Raw genomic sequence first — 20553 nt, forward strand, 5'->3', positions numbered from 1 at the left:
AAATGGTGGCGGCTACAGCAGCCGCCATTTGCGTCCCTGCAGGCTGCCCAGCGGCCGGATGTCCGGCTGCGGGCAGCCCCAGCCGGTGGCTCTGCGGAATCTCCGCAGAGCGGAGCCAGCAAGAATTTGGGGGGGAGGGAAGGAGCGCCTCTCCCCCACCGCAAATGTCACCCTTCGAAAAGGTAAGTGACTTTCGTACATCCCTAGTTGGAACCACATAAACTGATTGACCCACATGGGAACAGAGATTATATGTATGACCTTAGCAGTAGCATGGAAATAACCACAGGAGCAGCAACTCCCACACTGATAGGGCATCACTTAAAATTGGTACTTAGTCCCCAAAGATCCAATGTATGGACATACTTGTCATTTTTATGCCACTACCTTACAATAAAGCAGCATAGCAATAACCTTGATATTAATATTATTTTGCAATAAAGAACATTCTGGCACAATAGGTCAATTTTTGTTTGGTAGTACATGGTCCATGGGGTCACGAAGAGTCGGACATGACTGAACGACTGAACAACAACAACAACATGTATACATTTAGCACTGCTTCATCAACTGTTACATTTAGAAAATGTTATCCTCTAGATGGTATTCATTTTTAAGCACCGGTCTCCAGCACTCCTACTCATTTACAATAAATGATTCTGCTTTATTGTTAAGTTTATTTCTACATCAGGTTATGGCTAAAGCATTTATTATACATACAAGATCTGAGGAGACTGATGTTCAATACAATTTACTCTTTTTATTCATTTCAGTGGCTTATCACAGCAGCAATAAATAGGAATTGTATCTTTACAAAACACATTAAAGATAGTAACTTTCATTAACATGAAACCACTGCTAACACAGATATGAATTTAAAATCAATATAACTCTTAGATGACTAGTGTTTGGATGTGGAGCTAGAAAAAAAATCTACCACTGAGTAGCTTTGCTATGGTTTATGACTGGGTGATCTGCAGGGCTTCCAACATGTCTTCTACAGCTTTCAGAGAGTACTTGGTCTCCTTCTTACTATGACCAGCATACTAAGAAAAAAGAAAGTGTTATGAAACACTCATTTTATAAAATGTGCATTGAAACGTTACAACAAGCTACTTAATAACAAGGTGCGTCACTAAGGATTACAAATTCTAAGGATTACATTAACCAAACACACACACAAGGATTCTATTCTTTTATCACATAAAGTTTCCTTTAAAACCCTGTAACAAGATTTCACTGTAAAACTATCTATTTCAAGAGCCTGTTCTAACATTACCTCAAATTCCTGCTGGTATGGGGAGCAACCACATGTCCACAGACTACAAAAGCAGTGAGTGGCAGTAGGAACATCTGACAACTGAGGGGAAGTTTGTAAACATCTATAGTGTTGCTTAATTTTTAACTAAAAGCTTCTTTATAGATATAGTTGAACCAAAAATCCCTAGTTCAAATCTTAGCTCTACTCACTAGGTGACATTTGGTAAGGTTCTATCTCTAAGTGTCAGCTCCGCATCTGTAATAGCAGATTATATTAATACTGACCTACAGTATTATTACAGGGCTGTTCTAAGGATTACTGAAAGATATGCAGACTGCTTCGAACACCCAGACACACTATGTACATTTTAAGTATCATTATAATTGAAACTCATAGTTTTTTCCTTAACAGATAAATATACATGTATTAGGTTTCATCTAAACTACACTACATATTTCAGAGGAAATGCATTGTAAATTCTTTATCAATTACCAGACAAGTGACAGGTTTTGCAGAAAAATGACTGACAAACTCAAACAAGGACACCAAAGCTAACCAAGTTCAACTGACTGAGTCTGGATCCATCCCAGAGTGAATAACGGCTTGTTTTCCTTTTTTGTTGCTCACACTTTTTTTTTTTTTTAAAGCTGTCAACACAGTCTCTCGCACAATATATTATGTAACATCATATCAACTATTGTATTGGGTGGGGAAAGAAAAGGCCAATTAACACAGAAGGATATGATGACAACTGTTAACCCAAAATGTTAATAATATACTAAAACCAAAGTTAAAGATATTAAATGTTAAGCTAGGTCAAAAGTTACTAGGTTATTGGTAAAAGGGGAATTTTCTGTATATGAAACATCAACATATATTAAATATGACTAAATACAAATATTTCTTAATGTGACAAGATTTGGCCATGCTACAAAAAATAAGGTTCTATTTAAATTATAACACATAGGGTTGGATACAGACTTGGTCATACTTGGAGGAGGCCTGACGAATCAATGGGACCTGATGAAAATAAAGTCACGTTGCATGCCCAGTAGCTAATCAAACCTTGGTTTGACCTATCATTCATGGGCATTTTATTTTTGCTTGCTACTTTTTTGTGCTGGTGGGGCTGGGCAAAGACAGACTGAAACATAAAGGAACAACACTGGAAAGAAGACAAAATTATCCAGTGTACTGGTTCCAATGTTCTCATACTTCACTCAGTCATGAATGTATTTTAAAGACATTCCTAAATGTTTTAAAGACAGTCTTGCCTCCCCACACCCCCACTCTGTTGGGATTCTCTCTCTCCTTGACCCACTGGTGGGATTCTTGCCCCCCCTTCCTCCTCCTATTCCTCATTTTTTCTTCTTTTTCTCCCCTACCCCCACTTCCACCTACCCCCACACCACTGCTTCTGCTACCTCCTCTGGATTTCTTCCTTCCACCCACCACTGCCACCTCTTCCTCCTTCCACCTGCTTACCTACCTACCTGCCTGCTCACTGGCCACATGCCACAGCTGCCTCTTCCCGCCCATGCATGCATGCTTTTGCCACCTCTTCCTGCCTTCTTGCCAACAGCAGCAGCTGCTTCTACCTGCCACCACCTCTTCCCATCTGCCAGGCCACCTTCCCAGTCACTGCTTCTGCCGCTGCCACCCTTCCCCCACTCCTGCTGCCTTCTCCCTGTTTCCTAGTCGACTGTGAAGGTGGGGAAAAGCCGCTGCGGGGGGGGGGATGAGGAAGGGAGCAGGGGGGAGTGATGAAGGGGTCTTAGCATGTGCTGTCAGGGGTCTTGGCAGGCTCTGCATTGCTGACCCCTGCAACAGGGAATGCGTTGGAATGGGACAGTACCAGAGCATCCTTGAGTTGCTCCCAGTCATTTCAAAGATTTGTACAGAAGAACAGCCCAGTGGATTCTTCCTAAATGAACGAGCGGTAGCACGATTTCCATCACTCAGTCTGATTCTGCACAGCAGATTTATCAGCTAAGGACACATTCTACCAAGAACCTTCCTTGTGCATGTAAACAGGAATTGTACTAGGCTGTTCAAGCACATTCCATTCAGTTCAAGTAAGTTTGTACGGAAGTTCCTGATGGATCATTTGTTTTATACCATGTGTTGCTGTATTTTAGTGAGCTGGAACAACACGCACATACCATAGCTTAGGACGCTTAATTTCTTTTCAAGTACGTACCACATGTTAATCTTTTTCTTTTACTAAAATGGCCTATTCTCAAACTAAGCATTAACATCTGAGCACTTAATAAATTTCCAGGTTAATGCTTGTTTCTTCAAATACTATTGCTGTCCTGCATACTAGATTTCCTGATTTATGATGTGTTCCTTTTTTCTCATAATTAACTCAATTTAGCAAATGTCTCATGACCTGTTGACAAAATTTTGTGATCAGACAGGTAATATCCCAGCTGAAACAAGATGCAGGAACTGTTAACCTGCCTTTGACCCCTTTGGATATATTCAAACTTGAGAAACCTTAACTCCACATACTAAGATTTCAAAGAAAAGAGGGAGGGGGAGACGCCCAGGAGTAGCTCTTGATACTTACAGAGGTAAAGAGGTCTAACCTCTTAAGAAACTGATTATAGAAAAAACCCAACATTTAATTACTATTTGATAGTTTGGGGGCAGGGGGTGGGGGGATTCAATAACAAACTGCCAAAATGCACAGCTCCACAGTAGCTGAGGAAACAGGAGTTTGAAATAAGTAGCATTTTGCCTATTCTGTTTTAGGGACACTTAGAATAAACCTGACATCAGACATTAACAAGAGGAAAGCTTCCTGTTAATTTGAAGAATGGCTCCCTTTAATGGCACTGGCACAATCTCCAAGTTAAAAACAAACAAAGCCAAATGATGTCACAATGAATTATAGCCTAGTTGCACATCTAAACACTTCAAATTCTAGCTAATGACCAATTATTCTTCCTATTCCAGCATTAGGCAAAAATTAAGTTGAAAATGAAGCTTTTACCTCCCCTTCTCGTTGAAATCATGATTTAATTTTCTGTCTCAAATGGTTTGTAATAGAATCACTTCACTACTCATATATAACATATGGATGCCTAACGTGAGTGAGAATTTAACAGTGTACCCAAAAAGCATTTATCAGGGAAATTACTGAGTGTATCATGTTAAGAGCTTCTTTAGTAAAAATTAATCATACTTGCCCCTCTCTGCTAAAATGCTTCTATCACAGACACACTAAACTAATTATCTAACTAGAGCAATAGGAAACTATATTTTACGTTGATGTTAAGCAAACACAACAAAGGGGAGGAGTCTTCAATTTTAGTGATCTAGATTTACTGCAATCTAGTCCAGCATTCTGTTCTCACAACAGCAAATCCGATGCCTATCTGAAACCCACATGCAGAAACCCACCAGCGCTCTCCTGTTCATGTTCCCCAGCATCTTTCAGAGGCAGGAGGCAATATATAGCCACTGTGACTAGTAGCTACTGATAGCCTTACCTTCCAATAATTTGTCTAATCCTGTTTTGAAGCCTCTTGGTGGCAATCACTATACCTTGTGGTAGCAAATTCCATAGTTGATGTGCTGTGCGAAGTGCTTCCTTTTCTCTGTTCTGAATTTCCCAACATTTAGCTCCATTGGATGACCCCTGGCTCTAGTACTATGAGAGAGAAAAAAAACCTCCCCCTATCAACTTCCTCCCTACCATGCATAATTTTATACTCCTCTTTCATATCCCCCTTGCTCAGCCTTTTTCTAAGCTAAAAAATTCCAAATGTTGTCACCTTTCCTCAAAGAGGTGTTGCTCCAGCCCCATCAGCTGTTCCAAAGGCTAGCAGAATATTGAGTTGCTGAAGCCAGAATAATAATCAGCACAGTTCCCACGCACACACAGGAATGCTTCAGGGTCATACACTGGGCTATCGGGATCCAACCCATTGTATGTGGAACTATCTGTTTTTTATTTAACTTCAGGAGCTTTTGTTCAATGCTACAGCTCTTCCTCTTAAAAGTAAAGGTCATTTGGCACATCAACAATTCATTGTTTTGCTCACAAGATGGCAACCTTTAGCAAAATAGAGTACTCATACTGACAAGTCCATTCAACTGGAAGAATGCTACCTACCAAGTTCTCAGCCTGTTAGTTGGAGCCTTTAAGTCCTTTAGTAGTTTCAAATGCAAATATATAAACAGGCCAAACCAGGCAGCATACACAGGTCAAGCAAGGCTTGATCTTGATTTAGTAAAGATACTTATGGTACTTTATCCCAGAGTAGGGTGTAAACCTGAGATTCTGGCCAGCTTCTAATTTACGTAATTGTATCCTGCATAGTTAAATTCCCCTTGCAGTTTTCAGCTAGATATGGTATTTGTCACTTTTCTGCTAAAATACAGCTGAAGTATGCAATACATCACAAACATATGAAGTCACAAAGAAGTTCTGACATTTGTTTTAAATATATTTTAGTTGTGTAAAAATGTGAACTGTTCTGGTAAGTATCAACTGAGAGAGGGGCCAATTTACGATTGTTTTGATCCAACTCCAACATAACTTCACAATAGCTATGGAACTGGACCATAAAGTTACAAAAAATACAAGTTGTATTTTCCAATTTACACTGCTATGTTCAGAGATAAAGCATATGTGCTATTGTGAGTACCTAACTTCACACAACTGAGATTTAAGAGCAGTAAGTTTAGAAATTAGTATCAGTGGTTAAGCTCATTTTTTATCTATTTCATATATATACTGCTTTTCCTTTCCTTTAAGGCAGACCAAACTATAGATTATTACATTGTTTTATATTTTTTATCAGAATCAGAGGGTTTGTTTAAAACATTTCAATAGTGATTAAGCCTAAATTCCAACCAATTATCCCATACATAATAGTCTCTTTTATTAAAGTTAAGCTTATTGCCTTTCAGGTCAAACTGTCAAAACGCTATATGGTAACAATGTCAGCAAGTAATTACATTTATTTAATTTATATTTATATATTTATTAATTATATTTATACCTGAAAAGGTACATGTGGATGCAAAAGGATTCGCTAGTGTGCTCTAATTGAAACTACATATACAAAGGTTAGGCAGCTTTTGTAATGTGTTCGAGTTCCATGAACCAGATTTTAAGCAATGCTGGTTCAGATCAAAAGCCTATCTAATCCAGCATTCTGCTCCCACAGCAGTCATCCAGATGCTTATGGCAGAGGTGGGTAAGGGCCACATCTGCCCCCCCTGCCTCTAGTGCGGCCCTTGCTGCGCCAAATTTCAACAGCAAACACGAACAGAGGCTTTAAAGGATCTAATTTAGCCTGAACACAACCTAATTGTCCCTTTTCAGCCTCCATCACAGTTTGCCACCAAATTTTGGTGGTGGCAGCAGCTGGAGCACAGCCCGTGGGGGTGGAAAGTGGCTCCTGGAACCCCCGAACTGGCAGCAATTTCCATAGTTTAACTATGCGCTGTGTGAAATTCTTCATCTTACCTGACCCGAATCTCCCACCATTCAGTTGTAGTGGATGACCATGGGTTCTAGTATTATGAGTGAGGAAGAAGTGGATAGGGAGAAGTTTTCCCTATCTACTTTCTCTCTATCCACACTGTGCATAATTTCACAGACCTCTATTATGTTCGCTGTTACCCTTTTTCTAAGCTAAAGAGCCCCACACGTATGATGGAACTCCCTTTCCTCATAGCTCCAGCCCCTTGATCATTTTGGTTGCCCTTTTCAGAACCTTTTGCAGCTCTGTAATATCCTTTTTGAAGTGTAGTGACCGGAACTGTACACAGTATTCCAAGTGTAGCCACACCAAATATTTGTATGAAGGCATTATGATACTGGAAGTTTTATTTTTTATTCCTTTTGTAATGCTCCCCAACATTGGATTTGCCTTGTTCACAGCATCCACACACTGAGGTCTAACACATACATGTTAAAAAGGTGATGTAGTACATGTACTTTATCAGAGTTTAATGAAATACTCACCTGGTAAGCTCTGTTGATTTGGTTTGCAGCCCAACTAGCATATTTCATATTGTCCTTTTTCATCTTTGCACTTGCCTTGGAATTGGAAGCAATATGGCTGGCAGACTAGAACAGGAAGAAATCTGTAACAGAATCTTGAAAAGTAAACTAAAATATTGCATACACATAGAGCATGAAACAGTGCCAACAGGAAAGTGTGAGTAAAGGGATTAAAATAAACCACTGTTCTATCAACTATCTTGAAGCAAAAAGTGCAAGATATTTCAAATAAGAATTCAGAAATAATAAAAAGAATGGGGCATTTCAGTTCCGCTAGACAGGAGAGCCTCATTTGCTAGAGGCAGGCATGGCAGTGAACTCTAACACCAGGATCCAAAATAACTATGTAACCAGGTCCTGCATTTCTCTGAAGACAGCAGTTCCTCATGCCACATGGCAAACTGCTTTTGAAACGCAGGGGAATTTTTACAATCACTTTGCGATATTGCATAAGAAAGTTGCTGTTCGAAGAAAAACTAAAAAAAACCTCACTATGCAGTCACAAGTCTCGAGGTGCATCTAAAGCAGCCACTTGGGATTCCAGTCATAGCCTTAGTAACAATTCAAGAACCTCAGAGGCAATACTTTTGAAAATGAAGGCCTGACTGTGCATAAAAATCATGTTATTTCAGTTACAAGTCCTAAAACACAAAAAGTTCGGACAACTTCAAAAGAAGAATTTCTGTTAACACACACAGAGCAGGAATGATCTCGTTTCCAGAAAATGCTAACATTTAGGCAGCACATCCTGACTGCTGGTTATATGGGAATTTTTATTTGATCTGGCAGCAATAAAGAACCTCAAATCTTATCACCAGATAGTAAAGCAAGAGTCACAAATGACCTTGAGCGGGATAAAGGTTTTATCTGCCATTTTCTAGGATTATCAGTCAATATTTGATCCTCTTATGCTGCCATCAATAAAATATATTATACTTCAATCATAAGTATTCAAATTTGTATAAATTCTAGAACACTGCTTTTGAAGGAGTGTTAGCAGGAATTTGTAGCACTCATTAAAAAGTGGTTAAGTTGGAAATCAGCAATTCAAATACTCAGAATGCTTTATATAAAGATTTTTTTTAAATATCAAAGCTTTTAAATATGATCTTTGTCAATCTAGCAGCTGTAGCTGTTTTGTTGTAAGACTCAAGGTGACTTACAACAAAATTATAACATACAAAAAATTAAAATGCATATGGGTCTTGCAATATAAAAGTGGGTGGGAAAATTCTGAGTATATGTACTCCAAATCACTTGCCCCTCTGGTCCCATTCCTTCCGGCTTTATTTCACTATCTTCAGGAGTTCTGCCACAATGGGCAGAATCCAACAAGGTGCTTACGCCCCTGCTGATTCTCTTACACCCCACCAACTGCACTGTGCAAGCGGCCCCCACCGTAGGCTGAAACAAGTGGAAATGCTAGTTTCTGGAAGGAGACAGGTTGGCAGAGCTTGAATAAGGGAGCTCTGCCGACCTGCCTCCTTCCAGAAAGAAGTATTTCTGCTTGTTTCAGGGCTTCCCCTAGGAAGTGCTAAATCTCCCTTGCATAAGGAGTGGGTCCCACTTGTTCAATGGAATTCGCAGAGCCCACCACTTACAGAAGGGAACTGGCGGGGCAAAAAAGGAATTGGCAGGGGTGTAAGCGTTCCTTTGGATTTTGTCTGAAGAAGAGCTATTCTGTACATGATGACTTCCTATTCAGATAAAATCTCATGTGGGGAAGCTGTACTTAAGAACCTAAGAACATAAGAAGAGTTATGCTGGATCAGACCAAGGCTCCATCTAGTCTAGCATTCTGTTCACACAATGGCCAATCAGCTGTCGACCAGGAACCCACAAGCAGGACACAAGTGCAACAGCACCCTCCCACCCATGTTCCCCAGCAACTGGTGTACAGAGGCTCACTGCCTCTGGTACTGGAAGTAGCACATAGCCATCAAGACTAGTAGCCATTGATAGCCTTTTCCACCAGGAATTTGTCCAACCCCCTTTTAAAGCCATCCAAATAGGTGGCCATCTCTACACCCTGTGCTAGTGAATTCCATAGTTTAGCTATGCGCTGTGTGAAGGACTTCCTTTTATCTGTCCTGAATCTCCCACCAGTCAGCTTCATAGGATGACCTCAGGTTCTAGTCTTTTGAGAGAGGGAGAAAAATATCTCCCTATCCACATTCTCCTTACCATGCATAATTTTGTAGACCTCTATTATGTCTCCCCTACCCTCCTTTTTTCCAAGCTAAACAATCCCAGCTGATGTAGCTCATAAGGGAGATGCTCCAGCCCCTTGATCATTTTAGTTGCCTTTTTCTGCACTTCTTCCAGCTCTACAATATCTTTTTTTAGGTGTGGTGACCAGAACCATATACAGTATTCCAACTGTGGCTGCACCATATATTTGTATAAGGGCAGTATGATATTGGCAGTTTTATTCTCAAGTCCTTTTCTAATTATGCCTAATATGGAGTTTGGCTTTTTTACAGCGGCTGCACACTGGGTTGACATTTTCATTGAGCTGTCCACCACAACCCCAAGATCGCTTTCTTGGCTGGTCACCGCTAGTTCAGATCCCATCAGGCTATACTTGAAGTTGGGATTTTTTGCCCCAGTGTGCATCACTTTACACTTGCTTAAACCATGACATCACAAGCACACATCTATTTTACTCTATGCACACAGTATGTGCACTTCATACAATGAAATAAGGCATGTGCAGTCATTAAATGCAACAATATATATAATTTTTCTGCATGGAACAGACATCATGTAAACAGTGATAGTCCTTCTATAACTGAAGGTAAGTTTTTGGAGTCAAAATCTTCCATCTTTTTAATGGATCTGTTTAGGCCTAATCGCACTGAAAATTTGCAATAAGCTACAGAACAATTTAGCACAGGAAGGCCTGGCGTGCTATGGTCCATGGGGTCACAAAGAGTCGGACACGACTGAACAACAACACAGAACAATTTATTGAGTAGGTATGATCAGGTATCTTTATGTTTTAGCTTAACTTTATATTTGAAATCTAATACCTTACAACTGTGGTATCACCACCACTTAAGACAGAATGTGGACACTAAGATGTGTTTTAACTATAGGAGAGAAAAGATACATTACTTATTGATGTCAGATAAGTCTATTACCTAGCTAGGGAGAACTGAGCCAACAGAGAAACTCCTGACAACATTTCTTCACCTCGTCCGAGTTTAGCACATTTCTCCTTTTCAACTCCCTTGCCCAAATTTAAATATAAAATTATTATTTTTAAGATAAAAATTAAAATGCCTTCAGACTCACCATGTAAAGTCCAAACAATGCTCTCATGTTTCGGTTGTTCAGCTTCAGCGCCTGTGCAAAATACTTTCTTGAGAGCTCAAGGTTTTCAAGTCCTCCTTGAGTGTATTTAACCTATTGCAAATTAAGACTGGTGAAGAAGTTTTACTTTAACAAATGCTTTTACTTTAATATTCCGAAAAGTTGTGCCATTTCCCATAGGCCTCAGAAATGGAAACAGTTTTTCTTCCAAAAGTGAAAATGGTGCCTGGCTGACTAACACAGCTTGAAAAGGGGAAGCGTGTCAAATATTTGATGCTTAATTCAAGCGTTTTAAAATAAATCTCTTTAAGTGGTCCATATTGAAAGATAATAACTGACTAGAAAATGTAGGGGAGAGGATGTGATTCAGCTGTGGCAAGAGAATGTGAAAGTTACCATAGCAGATGACTAGTGGGCAAGCTGTAAGGACAGTGCACTCTGCCAATTACCAGCTAGCTGTCCAGACTGTTCTGAAATACTCACCTCTGCAAATTGCTGGCAATATAAGTGGTTGTGAGGGTTGGTCATCATGAGCTCCTCCAAGCAAAAGGCTGCCTTTGCATAGCTGAAGAACAAAATCAGGAAGCAACATTTAAGAGAGAAATAAAGCAAAAACAGCAGCTCTGTCTGACGTAATCATTTTTATTTTTTACTGCAATATCAGGACCACAGCAATGTCAGAATATCTACACAGAAAATTTGTTCGATTTTTTACAAATGACAGACCAGAAGTGCAAGTAGTCTGGCTTCCGTCTCCACTCTTCTGCTGTTAGTATGCAAAGACGAACGTGGAAACGTTGCCTACAATAAGATACATGGCTCCAGGGACCACCTGAGGTTCACAATCTCACAGAAAATAAGATTCACAAGTTCTATTCTGCACATTACAGCAGAAGGGTAGAAAGAACTAATTCCATTAGGTTGCATTTCAGCTTCCCTACTTCCTTCTAACATTTGAGCCTACTCAAAAAGTCCAGTTCTCTCTCTCACACACAGGACATATTTTCTCTTGACACCATTCCTTCTGAATGCTGCAGGGTACAGGAGAAAATGTACCCTGAAGCACTGAACAGGCTATGAACACAGTTAACACCGATTCCTGTAATTACAGCAGTTGGAAAAGGAATGCACTGATTGCAAAGTTACTGCCAGCCACATCTACGCACAGACGATTTCACAAGATTTCTCAGCATGATCTTATACCTATGAACAGTTGAGAGGTATAGTACAGTATGCAGAGAATGCAGCTGCCTTGCATCTATAAATTGCCCCTAACTCACACTTAATCAAGATACTGTTTAATTACAGTATCATGATGCTGATGTACACTTATACTGTTTTTCGAATATGACCAACAAGGTCTTAGACATGCAACAGTAGATATGCGGCAAACGTAACTTGAATATGATTATATCCAAGCCTCCCTTCAAACATATGTTTATCACTAAAATATACACACTTAAACAAGTATAGCTCTTAAGATCTGGGCAACTCATTCCCTTAAGCCTTTCCTAAGACAGAAAGAGTGAGTGCACACTCGGCTGCTCTACAACGGCACATTAATTCTGCAAAAATGTGTTCCCAAGCCTGCATTTCCCAATTTACTTACTATATTTCTAGGTCATCTTTCAAACAATGAAGCTGAACCCAACTGTGATCCAGCAGAAGCCTCTACGAGAGGGAGAGGAAGGGGAAATTATTCCCCTTTTGCCTGCAGCCCTCTGCGCCGCTTTTCACACTGTCCCCAGCGACGTGGAGTAGACTTTCAGAAGATGCAGGGGACTGCAGGAGCTAGAGGGAATTGGCAAAAATCGTCGCTTTTCCTCTGGGATCAAAAAACGTTTTGGAAATGGAAGGGCATAATTGGATTCAAATCAGGGTGCCCAAGGCAGCGTGCATAAAACTAACCTGTTAAAAACCGTAACAAGCGATGCTGAAACCCACAATGATTATAACAATAGTAGGAGTCAGACTGCCGAAGGCAGAGTCTAAGAATCAAAAGAACAGAACTAGCGCCACCATCTTTGCTATGAAACCCAGAGTTCAGAGTGTTCTACAGAAGCACACCTAAAATCAGATGCTTCTTCAATAGCCAAGGGACTTCTAAAATTTTAGAGACACCACACTAAAAGCTTTGCTGCTTGTTCAAGGAAACCTGATGTTAGTAACCGCCAGTATTTAGAGCAGAGCTTTATTTGTGAATCTTAATGCCTGGAGTGCCCCAAGTATGTGGGATGACCAGAGCACAGCTCCTTCTGCTGCGCCTAATGATCCTCCACTGAAAATTCTCCACACGTTTTCCTGTGCTGCTTCTGGATTTGGAGCCTGGGTAGAGAAGGCATCTGAATGGGGAAAGCAGCAAGGTTAAGCACCCATTCTGCCCCTGGGCTCTCCCCTGGAAGCCCCTCCCCCCCCCACAATCCAGCACTCTGCATTAGCATTATGAGAGAAGCTCATAATGGTCATGTCATGTCAAAAACTCATGATTGCCTTGAAACGTAGAGTTCAGCCCTGTTGAACACTGAAGCAGTGGGAAAAGCAGTAGTTCAATGGTGAGAAGAAGCAATGTGTGATTCAATTCTGAGTCGCAGGGGAAATAAGGTACCTCTCAATCCCATGGAGGCTGAAATGTGAAATCCCCAAATGCAGAACATTGGTAGTTCTAATACTAGCACTCCTTTGAAAAACTGAAATTTTTTAGTTAAATTAATTTTAAATTTTAAATCCATTTAATTTTTAAATTAAATAAATGTAATTACTGACTACTGTAGCAAAGGGGTCACAGTTCTTATATATACACACTTGAGGTCTGCATATAAATATATAGACCCACTGCTACTACTTCCATTTCATTGTCCTTTGGCAGGGTGAAGGAAATCACTGATCTAGATCATCGAGTGATCAAAATCACTGATTTAGATAATCAAGTAAAAGTTCTATTTAAATCAAGATTCTCATTTTGCAGTTCAGACATTTTCTTCACACATACATGCATATTAATTGGCTGCTATATCAATCAACACATATTGGTTTTCAGCTTTATACAATCTAGGAACATAATCCAAAACTTTAGTTCATGCAGCCCACGTCCTTTGGCACCAAAAAAAATGTAACTGTTTAGGGACATGGAAGTCATTCATGAATTCCCACTTGACTAAGAAGTTCTAATTCTTTAGTTATATGGATTTCTACTTGCCATGCTCTGTGTACTTAGGAGGGCGCATTAACCAACATCACTTTAAAGACAAGAGCCACAATTCAGCTTAAGCTTGCTTTACTCTTTGCTGGTCTGTAGCTTAAGTGCCTAAAACATTCTAGTAATTACTGAGCAAAATAGTATTTTTCCATGAAAAGTGAAGTACATGTCCATGTTCTTTGCTTGATAATCATAAATATTCATAATTTGCCAAAATAGTGTGTTTCATAGGGGGTAATGGATTAAAGGTTGATGTAAGTGTACATTTTAATGTATTTGAATTAAAGTTATAACTTAAAGTTTTAACTTATAAAGTTATAACTTCATTTTTAACCAGGCTATTTTTAAGAGGAAATACTTAATATAACAAATTTTATGAAATAATTAAAATTCAATTTAAACCAAACCTATTATATTTTTAAAATAACTAATTTTATCTATGTTGCCATTTGCAGACACTGTTAACAACCTTTATACCACTCTGCCAACTAAAGATAATACTTCATGCTTCTGATAAAATGAGTTCTAGTCCATGAAAGCTTATGCCATAATAAAATTGTTAAATTTAAGTATTACAAGTGTCTGCTGTTTTGACTATAACATAATACACAGCTACCATATATTTGTGTCTCTCTTATTTAAGTAAAAAGTTGATTATAATAATAAACATTGTACATTATATTAGACTATTTGTTGCAGGACTATTTCTTGACACACAATGAAAATCTGGTCAATAAAATTATCTGTTAAACTATATAGGCAATAAACGCTTATGTTATCTCTGAGAAAAAGAGCCTTTTTTTTGTAACCCCAATGCGAATGGCTGCCTTTTCTTCTGAGAACCTCATTATTTTCCTATTCTCCTAAAGGGAAGGAAACAATGTGGTACAATTTAGACCTGGGCCGAAAAAGTAAAGACAGGCAGAGGCGGGGACCCACAATAATTTGCCTGGGATGAAGGTTAGAATTAATGCTGTGATATTAGAAAACTTGAACTAAGGCTTTGAGCTAATCCACTCACTCCGGGATTTCCTCTTGTCACTAAAGCAATAAAAAGCTAACAAAAACATTAAATATCCAATAAGAAAGTTCCTACAATGCTCAACATTCTTGACTGCATTCTGTCTTTTACCTAGGAGACCAAACACCCTTATTTTAAAGTCACAGACTTTTTTCTTGCTTTCAAATCATGCCTTTAGTGTATCTCCTCACAGAGGACTCCTAAACTTTAAATACAGTTCATGCATATCATTTCTTAAGTTTACCGCTTTGCACTTATATCTAGCAAAACAAATTAAGTAATGCTGGCAATGTACATGCCCAAAATGTGCCTGTTTAAATAAAACTTGTCTGACAAGTAGGTGAAACGTATTCTTATCAACAATTTAAAAAATCAAGCTTCTCCTATGTAAATATAAATTAAGGAGGGGATTTGGCAGCCAGAACAGAATATTTATATGTGTATTATTTGTCCTACTAAAATAAAACTGGGTATTTTCCAATTAAGGACTTAAGAAAACAGTCTGTAAGATCTCTTCTTTATATGTAAAAAACCTCTCAGTCCTTTGCGGTGTGCTCTGCAAATAACTTACTCATGTTCATTGATGTAAAGCTCTGCAAGTTCATGCCAGGCTTCTTGGTCACCAACAAATCTAACCAAACAGAGCAAAAAATAATTTTAAAAATGGAAGGATTCTTTAAAATGAACAGCATGGAGGCAAAGAAATAAATCAAATGTAAATTCCATTTTAATTAAAAACAGATTTATCAGAATAGCAACACACAATACGTATTCTTATAAAACACTCACTGTTCCAGATACTCATTCAGCTCTCGGATGGCTTCTGCATTTTTCCCCTGGGCTTTTCGAATGGCAATCTTCCGCTTTCTTGCTGACTGTGGGTTGAAATTAACAGAGGATTATGTGCTCATAATTCCCTGGGTTTTTGTGAAACAGGCAATTTGACTGTGCAAATTATTATCTCAATGCCAGAGGAATTCTACTGCACAGCAACTGCTCGGCTGGAGTTTATAAATATACCCCATGACAACCTGCTGAGAGATTCAAAAACTTTTCTTGCTATCGCATTACTTTTTACTTTTCATGTACAAACTGTATGCATCATTTCATCCAAATAAGTGATTGTCCAGATTCTGATAATTACAAAGCAGTAGGGGATCCTAATCTTTATCTAGCCCAAAGTCTACCAATCAATCATTCATGTGCTCTGTGTCCCAAGAATAGTCCATCACTGGAGATTATGAAACTGTACTATGACTTTTTACCAGAAGTACTTCCCCGGGTTTCCAAGATGTTCTCTTTCTGTTTTAAAAAATCTTTAAAACGAGTATTTACATAACTCCCAAAGCAGAAATCTGGGTTTGCTGAAGCATGTTGCAGTAAGCATACAAAAAGATGAGCAATGCTGTGTGAAGGATTTCTGGCAGTATAACAAGCTTTAGGAAAATTTGTTTCCAACACAGCTATTTGAACTGTTCCATCAACTGACAGCTGTTCCATCAAATTAACAAATTCATAATGGGAAAACAAATCAAAAGATACACCTGAAGAACTTTAGTCTGGGAGCACAAGCCATCAGCCAATTTACTGAGCCAAGTGATACATTTTTAATTTTTTTTCTACAAATTTCATTTGCAGCAACAGAGGAGACAGTTCATTGCCATGAGAGAGGCTCTTTCTTTCCACCTCTGAATGCCATTCCTTCAGAAACACACAAGAAGGGCCTCCTCAAATGGTTCAGAATTAGACTTTTCAGCGGCTGCTGCTCTATTTGTAAACCACAGTATTCCCACACAACAGAAGCCATTCAAACCCCTAAGCCTCCTACTAATGGAAACATTATATCCTTTTCTGGAGCGCATGTATAAACTGATCATTATCTTGCACTAACTCCTAGCAGACATTTGATCACAGAAGACTACGAAGTTGGTGAAGAATGTGCAATACCCAATTCTAAGGTCACCTGTATTAAGCAGGGCATGGCATGCACAACCGAACAACTTTCTTGAACTCCAGACATTTGAAGTGTTCATCCCACCTCCCAATTAATTTATTTTTTAGTTCATTTGGAATTAAGTGTTTTCCTCAAATGCTATGAAATTTTGAAATTCATAAATCTCCTGCACTGCTATAACCAAGAAACCTCATTCGGTTTACCTGATTGGCTCCCACATCACTCTGCCCAGTTTCTACATAACCTGACTCTTCACACCATTTTCATCATCAGCATGAAAGAAGTAGACCCACAGTAGCCAGGAACTTACTAATCCTCTCCTCTCTGGATGTGTGATCCTACTCCTTTCTTTCAACAATCCGAGTAGAATCTTAACCCAAGAAATCCTGATCCTTGACTGAGTACAGATATATTAGCTGCAGTGTCATCATTATGTGGATGACACGCAGCTCTACCTCTCATTCAAATCTTCACCAGGGTTGGCCGTGGAATCCCTGTCTAAATGTCTGGAGATGGTGAGTGGCTGGATGGGGAGGAATAAGCTGAAGCTGAACCCTGTCAACACTGAGGTACTTTTGGTGGGAGACAAGAGGAGGTTGGGGGATGGTGACCTGGTGTTGAATGGGGTACAGCTACCCTTGAAAGACCAGGTCCGCAGCCTGGGGGTTATTTTAGACTCCCAGCTGTCCATGGAGGCTCAGGTGTCAGCTATGAGCCGGACAGTGTTGTATCAACTCCATCTGATACAACGGCTGTGGCTTCCCACCCATCTGCTCCCATCAGTAGTACATGCCCTGGTCTTCTCTCATCTAGACTACTGTAATGTGCCCTACGTGGGGTTACCCTTGAAGATGGTTTGGAAGCTGCAGCTGGTGCAGAATGCGGCAGCTTGCCTAATTAAAGGCAGTCACCGGCATGATCACATCACTCTGGTGCTGAAGGAGTTGCACTGGTTAGCAGTTGTTTTCCAGGCCAAATTCAAGGTGTTGGTTTTGACCTTTAAAACCCTATGCAGTTCTGGCCCAGCCTATCTCAAGGAGTGCCTCCAGCAACACCAGACAGGCCACTTAACAAGATCAGCTTCGGATGGCTTTCTCTCTGTCCCATCAGCCGGGACAGCTAGGCCGGTGAGGATGAGGAAGAGGGTCTTCTCTGTGGTGGCCCCCACTCTGTGGAACTCCCTCCCTAGGGAACTCCACTCTGCCCCCTCTTTAATGAGCTTCTGCCATGCACTGAAAACTTTGTTATTCAGGCAGGCATTTGGCATGGGTTAGGGTATTTTTAAATAATGTTTTAATGTATAATTTTACTGTTTAAATTGTACCATTGTACATCGCGCAGAGTGGCTGGGTTACCGGTCAGATGGGCGCTTAAGAAATTAAATAAATAAATAAATAAATATTACCAGCAAGAGATGTAAAACGGCTTGCCCCCATCCTTTGGAACCATCCATCACCCGTCACTAAAGGATGGCTACTCCCTTGGGATGTGTATTGGATTAGGCTGAATCCTAAATCAAATTAGGCTGCTTTGGTGAGATCTAAGAATCCCAAGGTGAAGCAGGATTCTCTCTGAACTGACCAGAACCTGAAGCTTCACCATCCCAAAGCTTTGTGTGCAATTCAGAGGGCTACAGAAAGGCAGGCAGGCAGGCAGACTGCAGCAGCAGCAGCAACAACAACAACAAACAAAATCACTAATTTGCTTCTGGTTTTCCATATATGGAAAATGCCAAGGGGGGTGAGGCAGAGGAATTGAGTGACTGACAGGTCTACCTTTTAATCACAGGGAGCAGTTTACCAGAGGGTTCTCCAATCACTGTGCCTGTGGGAAGGAATCTGAGTTTTATCAAATCCTTTCCTCAAGGATGCCCTACTCCTTTTGCTATTCCCATCTCAGCTGAGAGCAGTAACATGTTGAAGAGTTTTGTGTGAGAAGAATTATTGTGGCAGGCTCTGTACTTATTCCTTCCTGTTTCCTTAATCTTCCAGTCAGAACCAATTCTTATTCCAACTTCCCAATCCTTTTCCTAAACCCTTCCTTTGCTTTTCCATTCCATCTATCCATCCATCCTGATCTTGTAGAAGTTGTTTCATTTTTTCTTGCTCTTGTTTGTTAAGTCTCTCTTAGAACGAGTTATATAGGCAGTGCCACTTTCCTTTGCTCCATTCCCTCCCCCACAAACACAAAAAATGTCTTTAGTTCTATAGGTTTTATTTTGAATCAAGTTTTGTCTCTTTTCCTGCACCAAAATCAACTTCGATGGTGCCTAGGAGAAAAGCCCCTGCCCCTATATCTATGAAACTTGGCAGGCTTCATTCCTTTAAAAGGATTACTATACCTACAAATTTCATCAAATTCTGTTAAGAATGTTAGAACTGTTAGTGGATTTCCCATGTACTCAATGGGAGATAGGAAAATTTGTTCATTCAGAATCCCGCTTCAGGCTTGTACCAAAGTCAAATTAGGCAGCCTCCAAATCACTCCAAATAAAATCAGGCTGTTTTCCAAAGCTCTGAACTGCAGTATGAACCAAATGTTGTGATCAGTGCATACCCCTAGTACTCTCTGGCTGGAGAAACATGGCTTTTAACAGCCAAAGCCACTTGATATACTGAAATTTCTTAGAGGAAACCTAATCACTGTGTTGGAAAAGGCATCAATGTTAAAAACATGAAAGTCTGCTGAAAGTACACAGTTTAGTAGCCACTGCACAATCCATGCACACACTACCGTTCCTATGTTACAATATCTACATTTTGAGTTTAAACCATGTAGGAAATCAATCTATGAATTCGCCCCTCAGCTGGCATTCCAGGCGAAAGGTTTAGATCCTGAAGTATAAATCTTTTATCCAACATTATGGTCTAATCAAATGATGAATTTTAGTAAAATTATTTAGGGCGCAATCCTGGGAGAGCATCCCAGCGACATCAGATCTTTTGGATTCCCCCTTCCTAAAGCTGGAGACAATGCCACAACTTTGGGAAGGGGAATTAAAGATCCAATCTTTCCCATCACGGAAAAACTCACATTGCCTGTTTTTCTGAGGTTGCAAAAGCAGCCTTGGATAACCTTGCAGAAGTCAAAAAGAGGGCTTCCAATGGGCAGAAAGGGGAGTGGAAAGGAGAGGCTGGGATATGCAAAATCCTATGGCCCCTCTAGCCCAGTCCTCCCCCTGGCAGTGCGACTCCTCTAGATGGGCTCAGAGGCCCATCTAGAGGAAAAAAGTAAAAAAGGGAAGATGGGGAGGCAAAATGTGCCTCCATTGCTTCTCCCACCCTGCTGGCAGTAGCCTGGCAGGGCATAGGATACTCAGAAGCCTCCAAAATTGAAGGCTTCCTTCTAACGGGTGGCAACCTGATAGGGCTGCACACTTAAAGATCCATTCAATCCTTTTTAAAGGTAGGAAGATCTTAGGTGATGCAACGTTTTAAGCAGATATAAGACTATATCCTTCTTCAGCCATGTGAGTACTGAATAACCCAAGCTTCATGTTCAGTTTACAGGTTACAAACTCTTGTGATAAAGCCTGTCTATCATATCTTCATTCCAAGTGAAACTATTAATTCTGTCCTACTTTATGAAGTGATATATTCCACTACATTCTGTATTAAATAAAGAACAATACAGATACATTTAAAATAACCAGAAGGCCCATTTGATTCAAGGACGCCCATTTATCTCTGTTCATACTGTATCTGATTTATGGAATTGCAACCAGCGGATAAGTAGCCCTCCCCTGATAAGCAGGTAGGAAAGTGAGAAAATGATTCACTTC

The 20553-nt window shown here is 39.9% G+C and overlaps 1 protein-coding gene across 4 annotated transcripts in view; it reads right to left on the reverse strand.

Annotated features, from left to right (window-relative positions):
• Positions 1-740: 740 nt before the first annotated feature.
• Positions 741-20553, reverse strand: part of EMC2 (ER membrane protein complex subunit 2) — a 53500-nt gene continuing 33687 nt past the window's right edge. For 2 of the 4 annotated variants that reach the window (XR_014790015.1, XR_014790016.1), the window contains exons 6-11: positions 15608-15693; positions 15390-15449; positions 11085-11166; positions 10584-10694; positions 7248-7369; positions 741-1046 (exon numbers count right to left, since the gene is read on the reverse strand). Coding sequence is in view for 2 of the 4 variants with exons in the window: in XM_084848930.1 (XP_084705056.1) it covers positions 960-1046; positions 7248-7352; positions 10584-10694; positions 11085-11166; positions 15390-15449; positions 15608-15693 (531 nt within the window). In the remaining 2 variants the exon portion in view is untranslated. The remainder of the gene's footprint in view (positions 1047-7247; positions 7370-10583; positions 10695-11084; positions 11167-15389; positions 15450-15607; positions 15694-20553) is intronic. The other 2 variants (XM_084848930.1, XM_084848931.1) reach the window with 1 other exon arrangement.

This window comes from Heloderma suspectum, chromosome 4 (genome assembly GCF_057233095.1).
Source record: "Heloderma suspectum isolate Gila_16-S chromosome 4, 16-S_ref, whole genome shotgun sequence".
NCBI classification, from domain to species: Eukaryota; Metazoa; Chordata; class Lepidosauria; order Squamata; family Helodermatidae; genus Heloderma; species Heloderma suspectum.